Source organism: Zootoca vivipara, chromosome 7, assembly GCF_965207765.1.
Source record: "Zootoca vivipara chromosome 7, rZooViv2.hap1.1, whole genome shotgun sequence".
NCBI classification, from domain to species: domain Eukaryota; kingdom Metazoa; phylum Chordata; class Lepidosauria; order Squamata; family Lacertidae; genus Zootoca; species Zootoca vivipara.
This window is the reverse complement of record NC_142590.1, coordinates 33905825-33931362: the sequence shown is the minus strand read 5'-3', so window position 1 is coordinate 33931362 and position 25538 is coordinate 33905825. Positions and strand designations below refer to the sequence as shown.

Genomic DNA, 25538 nt, shown 5'->3' with positions numbered 1-25538 from the left:
TATTAGTTTGTAATTATGAAAATATTATTAGGGCATGGTTATATCTAGAAATTAAGTCATTACAGTTAAATGGAGAACTGCAAGATTAAATCTTACTGTTTTTTTAAAAAAAGTAATAATGTGGCTTCCTTGATATTGATGCATCATTCCTCGTTTCTGCAGACTCTCCAGCATGTGATACCGGTACTCTATTTAAATTCCCTTCATTGGAGTGTATAAACCACTACCTGGGTTAAGACTCACTGGAGAAATAGCTCCCCCAGGGGAAAAAATCCTGCAGTATATTGCAAGAAGACAGTATTGTGAGTTCCCTATCTGAAAACTAATAAAAGAAACATATCATTTTCAGTTCCAGGTCTCCTAATATCTTTTTCTCCCTACCAGATTTTGAAGCAAGTCAGAGGTTGCATAACCCTTTCTGCTTTCTTTCTTCCACATGGTAGAAAGCAGGAGAATAACTTCCCTAACTGGAGCTACAGAACTGATTGCATTCCGCCCCCCGCCCCCCACAGCTGAGGACATAAGAGTCCTTCTGGGTCAGACCAAAGGCCTGTCCCATTCAGCATCCTGCTCTCTCAGTGACCATCCAGGGCCTTTTTTAGTAGCTTTCAGGAGTTAGCTGCCTTGGAACCAAACTAAACATTCAGAAAAACCAAGTTGTACAGTCCCCTTGGGAAAACAAGGTTTCTTCTTTTGTGAGAATGGCCATGATGGTATGGAGACCCCACTTAGGGTGTCATACCTGGTTGCCCCTCAAACCTGGCAGTGCTCCTGACATTCAGTTTGGGCATAATGTGAAACCATGGCACTGAATTAGGTGAATGAGCTTTGGTGTCGGGGACTGGGCAGAGGAGAAATGGTGGAGACCGCCTCTCCATCCTGACCCTTCCAGGGAGGAGGAAGAGGAAGACAGTATAGATTTACAACAGGTGTATGAGGGAGGTTGCAGCTCAGAGGCAGATGAGGGAGAAAGCTGGGAAATCATGGGAGATCCAGAGCAACATCTGGCTGACACGTTGCCATTTGAAAGCATTCCAGACCCTCCATCTCCCAGAACCCGGTGAGCCTTAAAAGTAGGAGAACAAAGAGCTCAAAGACAGAGGGCACTTAGCAGCACCCATAGAGGAGGTGATGAGGACGACAAATGAGGAAGTGGGAGAGATGAAGGGTGGAGATTCACTGGGCCAACGCCACTATCCAAGAGGCTGGGTTCTATAGTCTCTCTCTTTAAAGATTGAAATCAAAAAGGACTGTAAGAAACTTTCCCTTGTCTTTATACTTTCCTGGGCAACCAGCTGGGAGCCGCTGGGAGCACCCTGATATTTGGGCTCATGCTGTCCTTCCTTCCCTTTCCTCCTCCAACAAGGCTGCAAGGAAGAGATCGGAAGCACCTGCTTCGTATTTTTTTTAGTGAACTAGAGTTTGTCACTAGATCTGAGAAGGACAAACTCCAGTTAGTTGAAACCTAATAGTGTATAATGTACTTCCGCTCTCCTCTCAGCCAGGCCAGACAGGCTGGCACCGGGTTTGAGGGGGGCCTGGCCAAAGTGCCCTTTCTGGTGGGTTACCCAAATACATGTGGCTCAGAGGTGGAGCATCGGCTTCCAAGCCTCTCCAGGTAGCATTGGGAATTTCCCCTGTCTGAAACCCTGAAGAACCACTGCTATTTGGGTAGAAAATATTGAGCTGGGTACTAAAATGGTGTGACTTAATGTAAAGCAGCTGCCTACATTCCTTCCCTAATGTTAACACATGCTTACAAGGGAGTGAAGGTGACAGACAGCAGTGGGCAGCAGAGTGGACAGCTCCAGCTGAAAGCTACACGGCTCCAGCTTGCTTGGCACTACTTCAGCCTGAATCTGTGAAGAGAAGCATTGACCAAAGCAGCTGAAGCCACTGCTGCCACCCTCATTGCGTCCGGTGTCTGTGGGCTCTCCCCCCAACATAGTGCATGTTAGTACTTCTAGTCGTAGTGCCAGGCTATAATTATGTTTGCGTTTTTCTTTCATTAAAAGGAAGCCAGCATCAGCTGCAGTGAGCTCTCTGGGCTCATGTGCTCCTCCAGAATTCGCCTGGCCATGCCAGGTGCTGACACCAGGCCTGGCACCAAACATCAGGGGATGAGAGGGAAGGGAGTGCTTGTTCCTGCTTAACCACAGCTGAATGTTGCATCTGAACTGAGCCATCATAATAATAATCTGTATAGTAAGAAGTATGATCAATATCCAAATAAGGGAATAATATTTATATGTGGAGTGGCATGCAATTTATTTCCTGGTTTCACAGCTGCATTTTTTCAACACTGCACAGAGAAGCCGTGGGAACTGCTGTAGTAAAGACCCAACACTCTAGATACATAGGCAGATTTTGTTCCTTATGTTTACACCCCATCTTTGGGTCCCTATCTAAGCCTTTCTGCCTTGGCATGCCATATTCAGAATATAACATGCTCCAAAGCCCAGATTTTGCTGCAGTAGAGAGACCTGAGGCCCATATTTGTCTTCTGTGGTTAAGTGCAGTAGCCCCTAAACTCTCCATAGAAGTTAAACGTGATTAAGCTCTACAAACGCACAGCCTGTCTAGTCCATGTTGCTTTCTTCCCCGAAAGGTTGAACTTCAGCCGGTAACTTTGAATTCTTGTTTTTAATATATATATATAATTCCCAAGGGGAGACGTTTTTGAAAGGCCAGTCTGGCGCATGCTGTAGTTACACAAAGTAGCACTCAGCTGGTTGGAGCTAATGCTTCTCTATCACAATGCACCACCAGCAGATAATGGCATGCAGTTATCCTTTCTTGGAGTTGTCATTTTGAAGTATTATTTGGAGCTACCTAGAGTGCTCCACTCTAGCCTTTCGCACTTCATTATTTATATTTAAAAAAGCACCCTTTTGTTACGTATAATGCAGAAAATGAATAAAAAAATTATTAGGAGAGCAACTTTTATGAGTGTGTGAAATAGTTTTGTGCGCAAAAGGCTATGCCTTTATATGCTTGTCATAAATTTATGAAAGATTAACTGGATTTTGGTGTATTTAGACAGTACATTTTTCCTGGGAAGGAAGTGGCTGTTTCTTTTATTGCTCACTCCATCACTGTTGTTATCTCAGTTGAGCAATCTTTTGCTGCAATCTTGCAGCCTACTTGAGTGAGACTGAAGTGCCTAGCAGTGGGTGTGTGGTTCCTGCCTATTGCAGTACTGTGTTCTCATATAAACAGTAAAGTTGGGTTGATCTAGAACAGAAGTCAATAGCCTCAATGTGTGTTTGCTTATTGGTTTATAATTAGATGTATAGACTGCTTTTCTGCCCAAAAGGGCAACAGAAGCAGCGTAAAGTATACTAGCAGGCAGATTCCCGTGAGGAAAGATGCTGGTCCTATAAATACCTGATCCAAAGTAAAGTTTTTGCTAACTTACGAACCATACATTTACTTTACATACATACATTACTTCCCCCTACCAAAGGATCCTGTGAACTGTAGTGTGTTAAGGGTGCCGGGAATAGTGGCTCTGTAAGCTACAGTTCACAGGATTCTTTGTGGGGAGTAGTGGGGGTTTAAATGTATGGTGTACGTAACTTAAATAACAATCTGTCCTTAAAGTAAATGTTTTTAAAATAGCTGAAAGCATAGAAAATATTGCAAACACATTCAGAAAGAAGAATATGAATTAATATAGCTTGGAACATACAGCTATAAATATAATGTTCTCAAGTAAGTAACAGAAAACCTGTGTTATAAATAATGCTCAAATGTGACAGAACTTTGGTTTTTCTAATTACATATTGTGCATTGCTCTGTGGATGATGTTCTATCAAGAAGAGGAGGTGTCTCACAAAGGTTAAGCTCTATTTTGAGCTGTGTTGAGAGCAAGTTAAAAGCCTAGTCAGAACAGCCTGGAGCTTTGATAAAGGGAGTAGCTATTGGTAAATCCAGTTTGTTGACAATGTTTTAGTCAGATTTGGACATTTCTCCTGGGCAAATAGCAATGCTGGGATGCTCCACTACTAACAATTGCAGCTTGGGTTCTGAATCTTTATGGAGAATAGATTGGCACAGATCCTTTTAGATAGAGTCGAAGAGGAGTTTCTTCCCCCCTGCAATTCACTTTATCCTTCAAAGCTGGATAGTATGTCCAAGCTGAAGCTGGCACAATTTATTATACAAGATCAGCTTTACCAAAGAACCCACTGGCCTGACAGGAAGACAATAAGCGGCTATGAATATCTCTGAAGATGATCTAAGGAGCCTAGGGCATGGCAGTATAGTTCCCCCCCTCCCTCATCAACTCACCCATGTCCAATTCTACTCCACTTTTCAGTTAGTAAGTTGTATTAAAATAGTGTTGCTTCACAACATGTGGAACTCCGTAGTAAGATTTCAGAGCAATGGCTTTCTGCATGCTCACATAATAGGGTGAACGTAAGGACACAGGGTGAACTGTGTGAAATGCTAATCTGCTTGCCAGCATAAATTTGTCAAAAAAAATGAATTAAACTTGCAGATATTTTACACAGTTTAATATCCTTGTGATTTCTGTCTCCAGGTACTTACAAGCTCAAAGGTGCTCTTAAGAGAATGAATAGCTGTGTCAATGCTGTTTTGCCCTATCTTTTGAATATATATTTAATTAATGTTTACAATATCTAACATTGATTGTACAATTTTTGAAAAAAAATGGGTTAAGAGAAGAATTAAGGCTCTCCTAAATTCTCCCATGCTCCAAAAAGTGTGGGAAATTATATCTTAAAGCTTCCCCACTTAATTTAGTAAGCCCTAAAAATGTTGAATGGTCTTGCATATTGGGCCTACGTACAGGCTGGGATCCATACACACAAATTTTGCATTTCTGTCCCCATGGTCATCTTCTGCAGGTTGGGGGCAACACTGACACTAGGCCCAGATTCAAATCTTCATTCAGCCATGAAACTTCACTGGTTGGCTTTTGACTAATCATCACCTCTCAGTTTAAACTTATAAAGCGAAGCAACAGAAAAAAGTGCCAAACAGAGAAACCTCCAAATTGAAGTTCCTAAGAAAGAACTGGGAGCACACTCTCCTTCCTTGCAGCTGCAACTTGAACTTTCCCATGCCTGACATATCCGAATTCATTTGGAACCACTAACCCACACTTTCCCCAAAGTTCAAGTCACTACTGACTTGTGCCACAGGCCTTTGCTCACGCCACCTTGTTCAAGCATGCGCCCACTCCCACACTACCCCTGTTTTGCATTCAGTCACAGGATTTGGTGCTTGCTTTCCTAATTTCGTGATGAAAAAAGTTTGATCCTTCATCAAAACAAGTGTCTTCATTGGCAGAAAGGGAACAGTCAAGGTGGACAGAGGAAAGGGTTTTTGGCTTCTAGTTGAGCTTCTAAAAGTGCTTACTGATTATTATCATGGCGTACAGGTAGACTCGTTTCCTGTGGTAAAATAAAAAAATTCCTTCAGTGGCACCTTATAGACCAACTAAGTCTTTATTTTGGTATGAGCTTTCGTGTGCATGCACACTTCTTCAGATACACTGAAATAGGAGTCCCCAGGCGCTTATGTGGAGAAGGGGTGGGGAGGGGGTGGGGTGGGGAGGGGAGGTATCACTCAGAAGGGTGGTGGAAGTGGGTGATTGACTGACTGATAGCTGTTGATGACTGAAAACGACTGCATGAAAAAGCAAGGGTTGAGATGGCTGAAGATCGCTTTATCATGTATAATGAGATAAGAATCCTATGTCTCTGTTCAAACCAGGTCCCTGTGGGTTTGGGGTGTTTCTCTATTGAGAGCTAAAAAGGAAATGTTTGGTAGCTTCAAGAATGTTGGTGATTACTGATAGGGGACTTCTTTCCAGGTTGGGATATCCTATGGTGAGGGCATTCTTTTGAGGCAGGTTTATGCCAGGAAAGTTGATGAATTGCAAAATTGTGCCCTGTGCTGGGTTACCCCACCCCACCCCAAAGACTCAGATATTTTTCCAGGAATTCGCTCTATCCAAAAGTGGGTGGGGAGTTACAAAACAGCAAAAAGCAACTTTCTGAGCAGAGCAGTACAAGGAAAAGGTTAAAGAGCTTCTTGACTTGAGAAAATGCCAGGTGTTCCTTTGAGGGGGGAAGGCAGGGGGTGCTGGTATGGCGCTGCTGCGGCTACTGCGGCTGCGATCAGCCAAACAGTTTGATGGAGATCTCAACTCTTTCATACAGGCAGCCAGTGGAGAGGGGTCTGGTGATGCCAGGTCAGGGCACTGCAAAATTACTTAGGATATTGGCAGGCAGTGAAGAGGAAGTAGAGAGAAAGCAAGCCAAGCCTTCAGTAAACAGGCCATGGTTTGTTTGAATATCACACAGCTTAAACAAACCATGGCTTTGCATGAAATGTGAATGAGACTAGGCATTGCTGGAGGAATAGGAGGGAATGTGTAAACATCAAATGACATATAACATACACACATCGGTTCCTTGCACATGAATCTGTGTAATTCTGATCACTCAGTAAACCATATTCAGAGAACAGAAGTAAATAAAGTGAAGCAAATAGAGAAAAAAAGCTCCAGAAGAATCAGGTTACTGTGAAATACCTGAGTTACCTGTATTTAGATGACAGCATCTGAAAAATAAAACATTGTCTTGTGGAATAGTATGTTTTTTTCAATAAATTTGCAGAATGCGGCCTTACTATAATCATGTGTGAAATTTGAACATATTTCATGTCCAACCTGAGCTGGCCATCCTTTCTCTTCAGCTGTGTAAATAGTCAGCGACTCTCTAATATTGGCCATTTTTGTTTTGTTTACCTTGCTCAAATAGTCTTTTTGGTTGATGTGGCTGATTAATAGAGTATGTCGCATGTAACCTTCATGGTGTTGCATAAAGGCAATGCCCACTAGATTTCTCTTGCTTTTTTGATCTTGCTCTTTACCAGACTTTCCCTGGGGCTGGTAGACAGATAATTCTCTTAGTCTCATGATTGATTGGTGTTTTGGACATCATCCAGCCTTAAGTGCTAAAGCACTTTTCAGAAAGGTCTTTCAGGACTGAAAATTGCTCTGTGGAGCACATGTGTGAATACCTTTATGCATACATGTAAAAATGTACAGATGCACAGTCCTCAGTATTTGACCAATTTTATATTCAATGAGAAGCTGGTATTTTGATACATGTTAGAATGGTTGATGATCCATGGGGGTTGTTTGTAAAGTATATTACAATATGTGGCATAGTTCACCTGTGTGAGCAACTGGCTGCAACTGTCTAGTACCTATCTAGTACCTATCTACCTATCTAGTACTGTCTAGGAAGGATGCATCTTGCTTCCTCTGTTAGAGGTGTCTAATAACTGGATAATATAGGAACACGGGTGGCGCTGTGGTCTGCTTGCCAAGTGGAAGGTTGATGGTTTGATTCCCCACAACAGGGTGAGATCCCATTGCTCTGTCCCAGCTCCTGCCAAATTAGCAGTTCAAAAGCATGGCAGTGCAAGTAGATAAATAGGTACCGCTGCGGCAGGAAGGTAAATGGCGTTTTCATGCATTCTGGTTTCCGTCATGGTGTTCCGTTGTGCCAGAAGAGGTTTAGTCATGCTGGCCACATGACCCGGAAAGCTGTTTGTGGATAAATGCCAGTTCCTTCGGCCTGAAAGCGAGATGAGCACTGCAACCCCATAGTTTCTTTTGACTGGACTTAACCGTCCAGGGGTCCTTTACCTTTACCTTTTTACCTAATATCTGGATGGATTGTGGAATATGAAAATCAAAGGATTGTGTATCTGGGCTTGTGCCTTTAAAAGATTGCCAATGCCAGGCAACTTTCCCTGAAGGACAGCTTGCCCAGCACTTTTAGCCTTGCAGAATATAGCTACAAGGGAGCCTTGTATATAGTTTTGCATGAGCATTCCGTTCATGTGCGAAATATTGAAGCCCAGGAGACCTCTTTAGAGGACTAAATGGGTCCTTTTTGTCCTGTGATTATGTTTATCTCTCCCCCATAACAGGTGTTTGCAGGAGGGGAAGTTAAATATAGATGTAAGTGTGTGTTTTAAATCCATTTCAGGTTGTGTTGTGTAGGTGTGTGTTTTAAATCCACTTCAGGTTGTGTTGTGTAAAATGTATCAGCAGCAACAAGAATTTCTTCCTTTCTTGAGTTTGTCACCTTGGACACTTTCTAACATCTCTGCGTGTGCTTTGGCTTATCCAATAAAGACAACATCCAAACAGGGTGTTTGCCTTAGGGCATTCAGAATACTACTGAATCAAGTTCTTGGGCTTGATACAACTTGACCATCAGTTTATCTTGATCATGGTTGACTTTATAGTATTGTTACATGGTTGTGGTTGGGTTGGATGACTTCTCAAGATCCCTCCGTGCCACATTCTCCAGCATCACTGGACCTAGGCAGCTGTCTCATTCTGCCAAATGGCAGGGTCATTGCTGTTGATATGTTGCCTGCTTGGGCTCCGTATTGGCTCAATAAACTAGGAAATTTGAAAGGCATGGAGTCATGTCATACTAGTTGCGCCACAGCCAGTGACTGAAGGAGGAGTATGCCTACAAAGCAGAGTAGCTGCACAGGATACATTTCTGAATGTTTCTGAGATAATGTAGAACTAGGCCATGAGGCAGGACAGTAGCATATTGTTTTAACACCCATTTGATAATCCCTTGAGATCCAGAGAAAACCAGGCTGTTGACTAGCATATTATTCTGATAATTTCCCCCTTCATCTGTGAAACTAATTTGCAGAGCCTGGGACCTATTTTCAACCATTTCTGCTTCCCTGAGGCCTTGTGCCGTGATTCACTTTAATTTTAAATGAAACCTGAGGTTTTAAATCTTATGGCTATCTCAGATTTGGGATTTAGAAAAGAGGCCAACTGCAATGATATTTATTGAACTGAAGATGGCTTTTTCAACTAATGCCGCTAAGGCTTAGGGGATGGGGATGGAAACATATTTGCATTTCTTTCTTTCTTTCTTTCTTTCTTTCTTTCTTTCTTTCTTTTTCTTTCTTTTTTAATATCTTTTTTATTTGATTCATGTATGTATGTATGTGTGTGTGTATGTATGTATGTATGTATATACATACACAAACATATATATACATACAGCAAACAACAATTCGAAATCCAAATATTGAGATTACTCTGAATCTCCTGACTTCCCCCCCATCCCTTCCATGGGTCCTAATGAAAATAATTACAACTACATTTCAATATTTGCATTTCTGAACTGATATTTGGTCAAACGACCTCAGTTCCTAGTTATCTGACCTCCTTGCTGGATCAAAATGTTTGTGACCAAAAAGTATGTGTGAAGAGCCTGGCAATCATAATTTATACCTGCTCAGCAGTCTTCCTTAGAGGAAACGGTCAGAGCTACTTACTTCCTACTGGTAAGTTGTAAGCAAGTGTCCAAGCTCTTGAATTGCACAGCTTGTTCATGGTGGGGCGTATTGTAACTCAAGGTTTTATGAATATAGCCATATTTTATTTACCATACTTTTGCGTCTATAAGACGCCCCCTTGTATAAAACCTCCCCACTTTTGAGGACTCAAATTTAAGAAAATGGGACAGGGGAGATGGCTCAGAGTTGTTGAGCTTTTTGGGGGGGATTGACCTGAGTTTTACAGCTTTAGAGGGAGAAATTGCCAAAAATCGCTCACACGCAGCATTGATGCTAACAATCGCCCACTTGCCACAGCGATAGCCAATCGCAAACAGACCCTTCCCCAGCAAAAGATCTCTTACCCGACTGAGAAAAGCTGTCCGCTGGCAATCACACGCGTCCCAGAACAGCAGCGGCCAATCGCAGCAGCGGCAGCCAATCCACAGCAGTGTTTGCTGCAGAACCAATCACCAACCCAATTAGAGAAGCAGCAACCAATCCAAAGCAGCCCTTCTAGCAGCCAACAATTGTCACTGACAAGCTCCTGCTCGCAGCTGCAGCCAATCACCCGTCCACCCCATTCACTTTCCATGTATAAGATGAGGCACATTTTTGAACATAATTTTAGAGTAAAAAAACCTCGTCTTATACATGGGAAAGTACGGTATATACCATATTTTCCACAGGTTTGTGCTTTCTAAAGCTGCTGACAGTAATACCGGTAAGTAGTCACAAGCAATACGTCCCCACCCCAACTTTTCTACCCATACTCAAAAGACTAGAAAGTCCTGTCAGCTCTTAGGGCAAGGAGGGTGGTTTATGGAAGGCGGAAGCAGCCTTCACTAACGACAAACTTAGTCTGCCTCTCTCCACTCCCTTTCAATTAATATCGAATTGATCTTCTCTTGGGAAAATAACGCTTGAAGTTTTCTTCTAGCATCTCTATAGTTAAACCTCTGCACTTTTAGCTGAGGCAAAAAATAATGTCTAGGTCTTATGTAACAGTCTAGAAAATGTGGTTTCGGGGTGGGTGGGTGTGTTTAATCCACAGCATTTTTCACAGAATCATACATCCGAGTTCTTTTGCACTTAATATTGGAGCAAATCAATGTGTATCTTTATCTTGTGCAGTGTGTCGTGCTTTGGTATTTCCTAAAATGCATATTTCAGTCAATTAATACAGTAACGCAGATCTGTAATATTTTGCTTGCATGCCTCCCCCCTTCTTAGAATACTTGGTGCTGACAAGTAATGCTACAGAGCCACCTACTGCCCTGCCTTCGGTTAACATCTAGAAGAATACATTAGGAGAATACATTAGAAGACAGTAGGAGGTGGGGAGGGAAACTTTCCTTTATTTTTTATCATGTTTTTGCTGATTTTATAACTTCTGCTTTAGCAATAAGGAATGCAATTTGTTCTTCTTGGATTTTTTTGACTCCTTATTCCGCTAGCAGTGCCTCAAATAAATGTGCTAGCTTTCTGAATAGTTCCATTACACATTATGCAACTAGATCCCCTCCCCATCAGTTCCCAGAAGTTTAGCAAACTAAGGTGCAGAGCAAGGGGAGAGGGAACTATTTTCACTGTGCCATTTTGCTGATTAAGTCACTTCCCTCATTAAAAAAAAACCCCAAAGCCGCCTTTTTTTGTTTTTGTTTTTACTCAACATGGCAAAGCATCAGGTACAATATGGGGCAAATAGCAACTATGGGGAAGGGTTCTATTTGGGAAAATGGCAAGGTCCCAGTCAGACACCACCTCCATTCCCCAGCCACTCTGAGCGGCTTACAGCATATCTAAAAATATATCAAAAACATAATAGAAACATTTATATATATGGAATAGTATGTATGTACGTTTATCATTGTAAGCAGTCTTTGGACTGTTTGAATGGTGTTCATAAATAGTATTCTGCAGTAGTAATTTCTTGTACCTGAGATCTGAGCTATCTTTCCATTCTGTCTGATGAAGATTAATATGGATCTCCAAAGACTATAGAAAGATTATCTTATTTTCTTTTAAGAATGTATTCTTATATTTCAAGTTAAATAAGGTGGTTAAAGATAGGATTGCCACTAAACCTCCTAATCTGGCTAAAATGCAAGTTACTATGGCATAACAGTTACAATGCGGTACTGGTGTGATTTATAGAATAATCTACATTAATTATAAATCTAAATTAATTAAAGGTAATGTGATAAAGAGATCGAATATCAAATGATGATGTGTTGGAAATGGCATTTCCTAGTGGGCATCATGAACTGAAAATCTGACAAGTTGGTGGTAAGAGCTAGTGGCATATAGGCAGCTGATAGCCAGCAATATTGGGGACCCAGGTGGCGCTGTGGTTAAACCACTGAGCCTAGGGCTTGCTGATCAGAAGGTCAGCGGTTCGAATCCCTGTGACGGGGTGAGCTCCCGTTGCTCGGTCCCAGCTCCTGCCAACCTAGCAGTTCGAAAGCACGTCAAAATGCAAGTAGATAAACAGGAACCGCTACAGCGGGAAGGTAAACGGCGTTTCCATGTGCTGCTCTGGTTTGCCAGAAGCGGCTTTGTCATGCTGGCCACATGACCTGGAAGCTATACGCTGGCTCCCTCGGCCAATAATGCGAGATGAGCGCGCAACCCAAGAGTCGGTCATGACTGGACCTAATGGTCAGGGGTCCCTTTACCTTTACCTAGCCAGCAATATTAACAAAGGCAAGAGTCACAATCTAGTCTGATCAGTACATCTCTTTCTCCATTATCTAAACATGTTTTCTCTAGACAGTTCTACAAATTATTACCAACTGCATCCAGTTGCCCACCTCTGCCTTCAGATGGGGTGGATTTTTTGAGTAATTATGATGGCAATGACTAGAACTACAGCTGGGATGCAGTATTCCAGTATATGGCACTCACTGAATAGCAGCTGCTTGCTATGATTCATAATACAGTATGGGACTCATTAATAGTATTCACTATTGACACCTCTACAGTATTTAGAGTTTAAACCATGGTGGCATGAGTTGATGTCTGGGACTGGCTGGATGTTGAGGAATGGTGGGAGGCTCTAGCCAGAAAACTCCCTAGGGAAGCCCTAGAGGCTCAGAGCCAGGGAAGTGGTGGTGGGACCCTGAGGACAGGTCTGAGGATGAAGAGGGACAGAATGGTTGGATGCTGAAGAAACAACAGGCCTGATTGAGAGAGAAGAGCCAGATGCCGGAAGCCATGCAGACTCAGGACATGAAGCAGAGAGGGATAGGCCTGAGGCTGCAGAAGCATCCACGGAGCTTGTGATCATCTCATCTTTGAGTGGTTAACTTTGAGTAGGGTTGCCAGACTCAATAGAGGACAGGACTTCTGTGCCTTTAATTGCCCTGCTCTCTTTTGAGTCTGGAAACCTTAAAGAGAAACCAGCACTCTTTGCTTGGAAATTAAACAAAGGGTCTGCTGGTTTCTCTTTAAGGTTTCTGATAAACAGGTCAAAGACAAATACACATGAAATAAGTTATTACTGAAGCTTATAAGATACCTTGATTTTCCCACAAAGGAAAGAGATATCATTATGAAGTTCTCCCAAATTGTCCTGGTACTTTCATAATATCATAAATTGCAATGGAGTAACTTTCCTGACATGAAACGATTACAAAATGAGATCTTTTGTAGATCATTAATGGTATTTGCTATTGTAAATAGGGATAATAAATATATGAGATGAAAATATTTTAAAAATTGCTGACCTTGTAAAGGCTAGGGATATGAATTCTAAGAGAACTTGGGAGACATTTAAGTTAGAATTCTGAGTTCCATGAAAAGAATTTCTTAAATGACAGAGGTGTTGCCTACATGCCATGGGCTTCTAAATGGCACCTTATTGATCTGGTGCAAATCAGGTGAATGGTTCCTGATCATTATAGTGTGTACATGTTTAAGCCAGAGACAGTCACAATCTTGCTGACAATATACATGATAATGGCATGTATACTAGCTTTCTTTCCTTAGTATATGTTGATTCTGAACGTCTAAAAATCACAATATTTGGAAGCTAGAATTTGTGTCACAGAGGGTGCCGGTCTTTGTTTTGTCTGTCTGCAGTTAATGGCAGCTTGGAAGGGGGAATGTATTGCAGCATAGAATTGAAACGAGGAGAAAAAATTAGGTTCCCCACTGCTCTATTTTTCAGCCCCAATCCAAATCAGGCCTCCCACAGCTGCTTTTTGGAAAATAAAATTATGTGAGAAGATCCAGTTATGGATATACAAGTTCTTTGTTCTGAGTCACAAGAGCACTAGTGCAGTCCTGCTAAACTGTTTATATATCTCTAGCTATCTAAAAAAGACACACACACAGAGCTCCACAAAGCTTTGCTTGGCATACTACCAGCACTAATTGGCAGTCAACATTGATCCCCCTCCCTGAGGTTCTCTGCATGTGCCAGAGAACTTGTGGGAGGAAAGTTTCTCATGTATTGCTGAATGGGGAGGAGGCCTGAAAATGTTCCTGCAGTGTGGAAAGCCACTTCCGTGAAAGGCAAAATAGATGGGACTGAAAAAACTTATCAACTTCAGAGTAAATGTAAAGCAAATGAGATAGCTGTAGCTAGAAGTTCTGCAGAGTTTATTAGGAAACTATAGCGGCTATACTAACTCATTATTTTATTTTATTTTATTATTTATTAGACTTATTTATTAGACTTGTATCATAAGATATCAGGGCGGTTCACAAAAAAAAAAACTCACGAGCTTTCAGAAAGTGATGTTGGCAGTGCAGTGTCGTTTGCCAGGAGATTTTTAGACCAATTTTGAGTTTGTCCACGCATGTTTAATACCCCAGTACAGTACAGTAAACTCGTCTCCCACCCTTTCGCTTAAGAGATAATAAAGAGAAAGTCTTAGTGGATGAGTTAGGAGTTCTTCTGGGTTCAAAGATTTTGCAGCTGTGAAAACATTCTCTGCTGGGCTCACATCGGAGTTTCAGATCTCATCCCACACGCTCCTTAAGCAAATTAGACCCAGATGCTTGTTGTTGGTCTGTCAGGTTAGCAGTGGAATTCCTGGGGATTGATATGAAACATAGCTGAGGGTTTTAAAAACATTAGAATTGTAGTAATTAAACATGAGTGATTGTTTGGCATTAGTCAACATTTCACACTATCAAAGCTGCAGTGTGATTTGATGTTATAAAGGGAAAGCAAAAGGAAGCAAACAGTTCAGTCTGGGGCAGGAAAAGCACATAATGTGGACATACATCATACCTTACAGCTTCTTAATATACATCTGAAAATAATGTGACTTGTTATCAGGGAGTCGAATCATTAAAAACTGAGTGATCAGCATTTTGAACTTTCGGGTTTGGTTTTAATTCAGACGTTACTTTAAAAAAAGGTTAGTACTAAGTTTTCAGATGCCATGCTGATTAATATCAGATTTATTATTTTTACAATGGCAGTGTAATCCTATGGAATTAATTCAGGGATAAATATTTTGTTTGAGAAGGAGATATTTTTCAAAGCATAGTATTTGCATGTGCTGCTAGCATTTTCTGCCAATCATATTCAACTACTGGGGAGACAGAATGAATTACAGTCACCAGAAATTCTGTGTACATTGATTTGCATAGTAGGAACATTTGTCATTTCCTCTCTCTCAACAGCAAGCATAATCTCAGATGAATACATGGTGCAACTGCATCTGGAACACGGAGCACAGTTCTGGTCATCCAGTCTCAAAGAGAATCTGGCTGAACACATACAGGCAGTTCTTCTTTGGCGATCACTCATAGCCGAGTGAGATTGTCTTCCAATTCTGGATCCACACGTCCTTCCACAGTGGGGGTATTGGTTTCCGGGCGGGAGTTGATCACGGTGTGGATTTGCCAGGCGTGCCTTGTGTAACATGTGCCATGTAAGCAAGTCTACTTGCTTCTTAAATGCATGCTGAAAGCAGCAATTGTGACAAAAGTGGCAGTTTTTGAAGTTTTCCATGGTTACCAGTGCTGTGGAAGGTGGAAGGCAGGGAGCAACTAAAAGTAGATAGAGCCAGAATTAATTAAAGCCATTCTGCTAGACTTAAGTTGTAAGAAAGAAAGCAGGGGGGCTGGCTGAAGTTGGTGGAGCAGTGCCCTATTTGACCTTATTGACCACCCTCCGCTGGTGGCTGCTGTTGCTCCATCCCCAGTTATTGACAAGTTTTATGGTGTTAAGGTGTTCATTCTACCTGTACTTTCATAGATTGCTAAAGGGCTTTACCACTACTTTCTGAGTTCTTTACCTGGAACTGTATAATCTAAAAACCATGCAGAAAAAGAAGGTACTAGCCAGGAAACTGTATGGTACAGGAGAATACTTTCCCCATTCAATATCACCATCCACTAATATAGCACCTGTAAGTGCATCTGTTCCTACAGAGGTGTTCTTTAGTGCTGACATCTCCCCATTGAAGTTAGGCATGAAAGAAGCCTTCTTTAGCTGAAAGAACACTCTTCTCAAGATTAATCATGGTGCAAAGGCAATTTCAGGGGGTTACAGCTGGGGAGGGGAGAGTTCTGCAACACATGGTACCCACAGCAGTTTCTCTGGTTTGCAAAGGTGCCCATGGCAAACAACCAACTACATGACTAAGCAAAGAAAATTAGATGTTTTCCAACTTTCTCGTGTTCAGCTTGCTTGCTTTTAGCCATCACAAGACACAGAACATGTAAACAGCTTAAGGCACTAATTGCATCTCATACTGCATGACTTTTATCTGTTCAGCAGTAATTAGGGTAGGAGTATCTTGATATTGAGAAGAAAATAGGAGGATGCAATCCTTATCAGTTCCAAAATAGGGACTTCAGAACAGCAATGTTAGACACAGTGTTTTGAAAACAAAAATTATTAACTCCCCACCCCCACACACTAATGAATCAACTAAGTTATATAGTCAACTAAGTTACTATAGTTCAAGCTGTTTATCTCCCCTATTAAGTAATGAGCCAAAATAAGTTTCACGGCCTATGAAAAAGACATCGCAAGAGTTCCACAGTATAAATTCAAAGTATGACATAGGCCACAAACAGCTTACTGCCACATGATGTGTTTATGCCTACTGTTCTGGAAGAACTGCTGTATAAGGAAGCATTGTACAGTGGTACCTTGATTCTCAAATGGCTTGACTCCCAAACAAATCCGCTCCCAAATGCTGCAAACCCAGAAGTGAGTGTTCTGGTTTGCGAACGTTTTTCGGAAGCCGAACATCCGATGTGGCTTCCACAGCTTCCGATTGAGTGCAGGAAGTTCCTGCAGCCAATCGGAAGCCATGCCTTGGTTTTTGAATGGTTCTGGGAGTTGAACTGACTCCCAGAATGGATTAACTTTGACAACCAAGGTACTGCTCTACCACTGAATGCCTGGTGCTAGGAATAACCAATTCTTACAGACAAATCTGAAATCATCTTTGTTTGGTTGATTTTGGCTTTGTTGCTGTTGGTTGATTTGGGCTTTGTTGTTGTTGTTTATCTCATCTGGGAAATAAATTTACAGAATTGCTATTTTACTGCAAATCTTGCATGTTCTGCATTTTGACATCTTACTTGCTTTTCTCTGTGACCACAGTGAGTGCTCTCAAAGGTTATTCAAAGGTGGCTTTAGGCTCACATAATGGATCTATAGATTTCTCAGAGAGCTTTAAGGGAGATGATGCATGAAGGGAACGTTTGGGAAAGGCAGAGGATGGTGTGCAATACATGGCGGGGCAATTTTAACAAGAGATGCTGTTAACAAAATGAAAACTAAATGGTAGTAAAATGACAAAGAGAAGTACAACGGCAGCCGCCCATGGAAAATATTGTTCCGATGGCTTTGCATTTCTGCATCTCCATTTCCCTGTTGCAATATGGGGGAGTGAATGATATTGTTTGTATTTGAACACATTAAATAAAGTAATGATCTAAGGTGAAGAATTTGCTATCCTGTAACAGCCATGCTTGCTTTATTCACAGCTTTGATGTGGAAAATGGCCCATCACCAGGTCGCAGCCCACTGGACCCTCAGGCTGGCTCTTCTTCAGGACTTGTGCTCCATACCACTTTCCCAGGGCACAGCCAGCGCAGAGAGTCATTTCTTTATAGATCAGATAGTGACTATGACCTGTCACCAAAGACCATGTCCAGGAATTCCTCTCTACCAAGTGAACAGTAAGTACACGTATCACAATATACTCTAGTAGGACCATGTGCTGTACCAATGCATATTAACAAATTGATGGCCTAGGTTAAGCAGTAAATTCTGATTGCCCTTGACTACTAGTTTTTATTGAGCATGTCTTATATTAGCTATATGTGGTTGTACAGTCCTGCAGCAATGTTATTAAAACTACTCGGTGTTGTAGATTTAGGGGTGAATAGGTGAAGATAAGTTTGGCTTTAGTTGGCTTTCAACAAAAACTTACCTCCTTATTCTAGTATTATCAAATGGTTCTCCTCCTCTACCTTTTCCATCCTCTTTCCTTATGCATTTAAGGTTGCAATCTTATGCATACTTGCTTGGGAGTAAGTCTCAAAGAATTCAGTGTCATTTACTTCTGAGTATAGAGTTTCATTTTAAGTCTTTAAAAGCATAAAGCTGATGGTAGGGCATTATGTCTTTAGTGTGATTTATTTATAATGCTTAGTTATGATAGGGACTGTTGAAAAAATGTTTTTGTGAGATTTTTTTGAGATTTTACTTTTACTTTGAGATGCAAGTAAAAGTAAATATACAAGTAATGCACAAAAAGTAAAGACTATAATCTCTAATTGTGTACAGTATATATAAACAAAATATCCAGAGCAATATAAACACATCAGCACAGGTTGTAATACAGTGGAATCTTGGTTTAAGTACACAATTGGTTCCGGAAGTCTGTACTTAACTTGAAGCGTACTTAAGCTGAAGCGAACTTTCCCATTGAAAGTAATGGAAAGTGGATTAATGCGTTCCAGACGGTCCGCGGAGTACTTAAACTGAAGCGTACTTAACCTGAAGCGAACTTTCCCATTGAAAGTAATGGATAGTGGATTAATCCGTTCCAGACGGGTCCATTAAGTACTCAACCTGAAGTGTACTTAACCTGAAGTATGAGTGTAATTGGTTCTGGAAGTCCGTACTTAACCTGAAGCGTACTTAACCTGAAGCGAACTTTCCCATTGAAAGTAATGGAAAGTGGATTAATCCGTTCCAGACAGGTCCACAGAGTACTTAAACTGAAAGTACTCAAACCGAAGCGTACTTAAACCGAGGTATGACTGTATGCCATTTCTAAGTCAAAAGGATAAAGTTTTTGAAAAATTAGTAAAAGATTTAGTGTGTATATGGTTGATTATAAATGAGAACATATATTTAATGAAAAACCCAAAGATTTTAATGCCCTTTCTACCATGCATTGTATCTATCATGCTGAAAATCCACTGCAAATCCCTGCAAATAGCTTTAAAACCAATGAAACAAGTCAACAAAAGCCAGAATATTTAAAGTTGACCTTTACTCAGGTGGCTTTGCTCTTTTTCCAGCTGAGAGGGAGTATACAGCCCTAACTTTGAATTTCCTGGCTCTTATTGCTGTGAATTGCAAGAACCAAGTGGTAGCTCCCTCTTGGATTATTTTCTTCTTATGAATATACACTATGATGGAGAACATTAGAAGCAGCCTTGTATGGATGTAGAAAACAGAGGTATAGTATAGGTGGTAAAGAGTTTCTTACTGAATATATGTTATCATAAGCAGATAATCCTTTCATAGCATCTTTCCAGCTTATAAATAAGTTGAGGTTGGCATAAATATATAGATATAAGCAATGGTATTACAGTAAGCCCACAATGTATTTGCATTTAACTTGCGTGCATTCAGCTTTATGTATTTGGCAATTATTTAAAAAATGGGATCAGACCCTAGAAAAAAAGAACCCAATGTCTTTGCACCCCAGCGTCCTTTGGCTATATGTGATTGGGCTTTAGGTGCGATTTCCAAAACATAATCCCTGATTTACAGATTTACTGTATATATGTTAATAGGAATGTAAGTTGAGTGGTTAGGTTAATGTGCATTAAAAACTGGCCATTGTGCAAATTCATCAGGCCTCATGGAGAACGTACATTTATTCCTTCCATGAAGAGGAATTTGCACACATTTTCAGTTCAGTATACACAATCTTCAACAGGCCCTGGAGAATGTGCAAATCTTGGATGAATTTTGTACGGTCTTGAGCTATTATGCATAATCCCCAACAAGAAAGGGAACTTTTACTTCTTCTCTCCCCTTCCCACATTTCTGGTGGACATTCCCCTCCTTCGGTGCTGCTATTAAGCTAATGGTGTTTTTTTAAAATAGTAGCTGGGGCCAATCTTAATAGGAATCACAGGGGAGAGAAGATGTAACCACCTGAAGAAGGGTTACCCAGCAGGTAAAAGAAAGCTGGGAGATAAAGTGTAAAGTACATCTGATCTTACATGCCGCCACCCTACACACTGGAAGGAGGATGGAAGGTGCTACTCAGCTGTCTAGGAAACAGCTGAGAGTGGTTAAAAGGGGTGCTGGCTTGCAGGAAAAAGGGCTCCTTTAGAGGAAAGGTGGGATAAAAAATGCAATCAATCAATTAATTAATAAGCTTTCAAGCCACCCATTCCTAATTCTTGGGCAATCAGTGTGTGGGTATCTTGTGGACCACGTAACATTACATTGGGGAGTACAGATTGCAGGCTTCCGAACAAAAAATAAAGAAGAGCATTTGTTTCTTGGAGACTGCACATACTGATTTGATAATGTGCATGTGTCCAAAGAACATATAAAATACATGGAAGGAATGTACATACCGTAAAGCCTGTTGGAGATTATGCAATGTACTATATGCCCATCCCCCCAATGCCCATTGGGTATTATGTATTTTGGCTGGGAAATCTGCACAGTTCCCTCCTCATAAGGATTCCGTGCACATTCTCCATGAGGCCTGGTGAATATGCACAATGGCTAGCTATTATGCACATTAACCATTCAAGTTACATTCCCCTTACCATATACATGCTCATCTGGCACTGTTTGCATGTACCACTAAGCCAAAACATGCAAATCTAAGCTTAATGCAAAAGAACAAAATTCAGGTTCCCATACAGAATATCACTGCTTCTTTGCTCTTCCTCTGGTCCTCCTGTGAATAAAGCCATGGTTTGGCTTAGCATTGCATCTGAAGCCAGATAAACCATGAGTAGTAAGTCATAGAACAGAACTTGGCTACAGTTTGTGCTTTCTCTGCAGCAAGATAAAGATAGGCCTCAGATGTAAAGCTTAGTCCAGCCATAGTTTATCCCTGGGTAGCAGCAGGATCAGAAGAGGACCAAAGTAACCACCATCTTCTCTCCAGGAACCCACAGATTGGCTGACCAGTTCTCAACAGGTTTGGCTTTGTGATGTGTGCAGATGGTGTCAAAATATGATTTACAGCCTAAACGTGGTCTGCAACCAACCAAAAAGGTATCTGCAACCTACCCACTGTTTCATAATCACTTACCTCATTTAGTGAGGTACACTAAGGAGGTAGGAAAGAGATGTGGAAAACGTCATACGTGACGAAGAGATGCAAAGATGGATGTGCATCACAGTGACGGGAGTTAAAATGCAAGGGAGCAAGGGCCAAATCGGATGCAACACTAGGAAGGTTGTGTGTAGCAGTGAAGAAACAGAATTTCCATAGTGATTCAAAGTTGCTACATGTGTGTTGCAGTGTACATCTCTACAATCTTAATCTGTATGTACAGCATGAGTATGCAACTGTAACACGGGATGTTGCCCAAAGATTTCAAACAATATGAGAATGCATCATGTTTCCTGACTATGTGGCTGTTTATTAAAATATGGGATTCTTTTTCTTTTCATTTCTTACTAGACATGGAGATGACCTGATAGTTACACCTTTTGCTCAGGTATGTTCCAAATATTGTGACACTGATTCTAGTGCTGATGGTGGCCTATCTAAGGCATTTGAGAGCCCAGAGTGAACTTATGAGTATTGCACCTTTGCTTCATAAGGATCCTGGCCCATGTGATTCCTCCTTCGTCACTGCTTCTGGACTTCTGATTTGTCAGGCTTCACAGGTCTTACTGTCAACCATAATGTGTTGATCACAACCTCCCCATTCTGGCCCCACCCTACCCCAGGCATCCTGTTCCAAATCATGGCATTACTAGATTGTGATAGTTGCATTATAGTTATCACTTCTTTTTCATCAGCTTCATGTGCCAGTTGTTTCCTACAAATTGCTGTCCTGATTAAGGATGTATGAGATCAGCTGTGTATATTGTATAATGAAGTTGAATATTTAGCAGCTTCTTTGCTTGTTAGGCACATAAATTCAATACTGTGAAATCCCATTGTTTTAATGGGAAAGTGTCGATCATGTTCTTAGTTCTCTCCCACTAATTAAATCAATGAAGTTTTAGAGTATTTAACTGTCTAAATGTTTATATGTACATTCTGAATGCTTGCATTTGTTTAAATATTCAATGTGGCCTTATTTTTTGTAGGTCTTGGCTAGTTTGAGAAGTGTAAGGAATAACTTCACATTATTGACAAATCTGCAAGGAGCAGCAAACAAGTAAGTTGCCTCCTTTTTTAAAAAAGTGCTACAAAATTCACTTAGCTTCCATCCTCTTACTAAAGAGGAAGAACACTGGAATGAGTGGAATCTAGGTTTGACAAAATATGCACATAATTGCACCATAAAGGCATATCTTCAATCTCAGACTGATTTTTTACCAATGCTAGCCCCTGATTAACACTTTGTTCAGGGAGGGACCTATAGTGAAAAACATGAGGCCCAATGTACGTAGCTGTCAAGTTTTCCCTTTTCTCATGAGGAAGCCTATTCAGCATAAAGGAATTTCCCTTTTAAAAAGGGAGAACTTGACAGCTATGCCAATGTAATGCATGCAGCCTATCTCATATTGAACTCATGACCAAATCCAACTGATTTTTAATGAAACTGGATTTTGGTCCCTATTTACACTTGAGAATAATTGGGGGTAAAACTTTAGAAACCGATGGGGGTTCTGTAATAGTTTCAAATGTGTCCAGGAATTTTACCTAGCCTGTTGAACTATTTGTGAATGCAAAGCACTATGCTATAAATTGGGCACTCCTAAGCATGGCTAATGGCAAAACTGCTTATCTATTGAGGTTTGTATGACAGCAGTAATAAGCAGTAATAAGCAGTAAGCAGTAATAAGACAGACAGGATGTTGCTGGACTCCAGCTCCCATCAGCCCCAATCAGTATGGCCCATTGTTAAAGACAATAGTATTATTACACTAATGTTGGAAAGAGGACATGGCTGAGACAAATAGTGGCTTGTGTCAAGCCACCTAAATAGGGTTGCCAGACTCAATAGAGGACAGGACTTATTGGAAATTAAAACAAAGGGTCTGCTGGTTTCTCTTTAAGGTTTCCAGACTCAAAAGAGAGCAGGGCAATTAAAGGCACAGAAGTCCTTTCCTCTATTGAGTCTGGCAACCCTACACCTAAAGGGCTCATGCCCAGGTGAAAGTTAAAGTAAGAATTTCCAACTTGCAGTTTACTTTCTTAGCCCTCTAAATTACAGGGGAAAGACTGCAAACCTAACCAGTCAGTAAGCCTGACTGAATTCAGTAAGACTGACTTCTGAGTAGACATTGTTAGGATTCTGCTATACGCTAAGAAGTGTTGAATTCAATAAAGATTGAAGTCAGACATTACATTCCCCTTCTGCATTATATGATATGAAACAGTGTCACATCAGATCGCTATTTCTCATGTGGCTATGTTTGAAGAAAATGAAGCATTTCTTCTATATCTTCAAAACCTCCACCATCTCTTTACTGTCATGGAGGCACTTGTAACAGAATTCATTATATTTTATTCTCATTTTGCTCCAGCATTTGAGATCAATTGAAACTGGTTAAAACTGATGACTATTTGAGAGAATTAGCTTTTTCACAGGATGTCTTTTTTTGTTGGTCTTGGAGAGGCGTTAAGTGGTATTAAAGCAAGCTAGAATGTCACATATAACTACCGGTAGTACACACGCACTCTCTGTCTCTTTAGACTTGTAAAGGCATCCCAATGCAATAAGTATGCATGTGTTGATCTATCCATATCAAAAGCACTTCTTCTTTCAGCTCATGATTTCATAGAGTGCAACCTCACTTTACTTAGACTTGCCCTCGTGTGGAAGTTGCTTGCAAATGAATCTATGTGGTGGTTGCGCCACGTGGCAAGTGCTGCATTGATCAGGCAATATGTGCAGGGCCGGCGCGTCCATTTAGGCGAAGTAGGCCGCTGCCTTGGGTGCCAAAATGGAGGGGGCGCTGGCCAGCCTGCCTGAAGCCGCTCAACAGGCACAGCTGACAGGTGCAGTGGGGGCGGCGGGGGGGGGAGGCAGAGGCGCATGGGGAGCGCGAGCCTGGGGCCACCTCGCCACGCCTCTCAGCTGTTTTTTATTTTATTTTAATTTATTTATTTCTATTTTTATTTTTTCCTATTTCCTATTTTCTATTTTTTATTATTTATTGATTTATTTTTAATTATTATTTGGGGGGGCAGAAGGTGATCTCGCCTAGGGCGCAATAAACCCTAGCACCGGCCTTGAATATGTGGTATCCTCTATGCAAAACATTCCAGTTTGCTGCTTATGGATACATGGAGAGAAGAAAAAACATTGCTATAAGCTGATCCATATGAAAAGATTCTACATTCACACAATTCACATAACCATCAATTGTTCATGTGAAATGGGCAAAATGAATGTATTAACAGGTACCTACCAGCCCTGGCAATATGAATCTTACGATGCATTATTTATACCTATACAGGAGGTCACCGGCAGCAAATCAACCACCAGTCTCCAGGGTTAACATTCAGGGTATGTATTCTGTTGAACGAACAATGTTTAAGTGGCAATTACAGGTAAAACTTGTAAAATTAGAATATTGTCAAAAAGTGCATTTATCTCAGTAACGCAACTCAAAAGGTGAAACCAATATATGAGATAGATGCATGGCATGCAAAGCAAGACATGGCAAGCCTTTATTTGTTGTAATTGTAATTATTTATCATTAGGCGGGTCAATTATAAATGGAATGTAATTAATGAAATGTAACAGCAATGTTTATTTTTGTATTATTGTAACTATTTGTTTTATTACTGTAGAATTTCCAAAAGAAAGCATTTGTAAAAAATTAAAAGAAAAAAAATTATAAATTGCATTACGTACTGAAATAAATGCAATTTTCGACGATATTCTAATTTTCTTAGTTTCACCTGTATTTTTTATTTTAATAAACAGTTAACAATACTATTGATTCCATTAAAACCCATTAGAGATATAATATTTCAATCATCAGGGCTAAGTACACTTACAGCATAGAGCAAATCTGTGTAATAATTGTACAGAATATAATCAGAACTGCAGTGCTTCCCCCTTGTTTCTTTGTATTTGTTCTGGTCATTCATGAGAGGTGGATAGAAAACTCTTTGACAATTATAACCCGAGTGGGTAATCCAGGAAAAGCACTTTTTAAAACATGTGCAATGGTTTGTGACTAAGAAGATTGTTATTGTGGAAAGGTTAGTGGCTGTCCATTGAGAAAACTGGATATACTGTAGAGAATCCAGCAGATGGCAAGATATGTATGCAACACATTAGCTAGAAGAAGGGGGAAACAGTGATAGAAAAGAAGAGATATAGCAAAAGATTCAGTGATGTAATGTGGGGTGGCTTTACACTTGGTTTGTGACCAACCCGGTTATACAAGTTTTACATAGAGACTTCTGCAGCAGAGTGATGCATTTCACTATCTTAAATTCTTTGTGCAGATACAGCAGGGGTCACTAACTTTTGGGGGCACATTTGCAAACAGAAGAAACTCACGGGCAGCACACACATCCTGCAACTAAATATGCAGAGCAACCCATTCCATTGGCTCCAATGCTTCTTTCAAGCCTAATTTCAGCATGTGGACAACAGGGAAGGCTTCTGCAGCCATAGGTGCACCACCAGGCAACAAGTTGGCGACCCCATGTTGGCTGTACCTAACTGATGGCAGTGTGTTCATAAGCTGAAATACTGTGTTGCATTTCATTAATCATTCATAAGTTGCCTTGGACTATGAAAAAGCCTTTTCAAAGTTCATGCAGCAGGCC

The 25538-nt window shown here is 40.8% G+C and overlaps 1 protein-coding gene across 2 annotated transcripts in view; it reads left to right on the top strand.

Moving 5' to 3' along the window:
• Positions 1-25538, top strand: part of PDE4B (phosphodiesterase 4B) — a 189944-nt gene that overhangs the window by 115677 nt on the left and 48729 nt on the right. For both annotated transcript variants that reach the window (XM_035121992.3, XM_088673932.1), the window contains exons 2-5: positions 17335-17529; positions 21249-21285; positions 21887-21957; positions 24209-24258. In XM_035121992.3, the coding sequence (XP_034977883.1) occupies positions 17335-17529; positions 21249-21285; positions 21887-21957; positions 24209-24258 (353 nt within the window). The remainder of the gene's footprint in view (positions 1-17334; positions 17530-21248; positions 21286-21886; positions 21958-24208; positions 24259-25538) is intronic.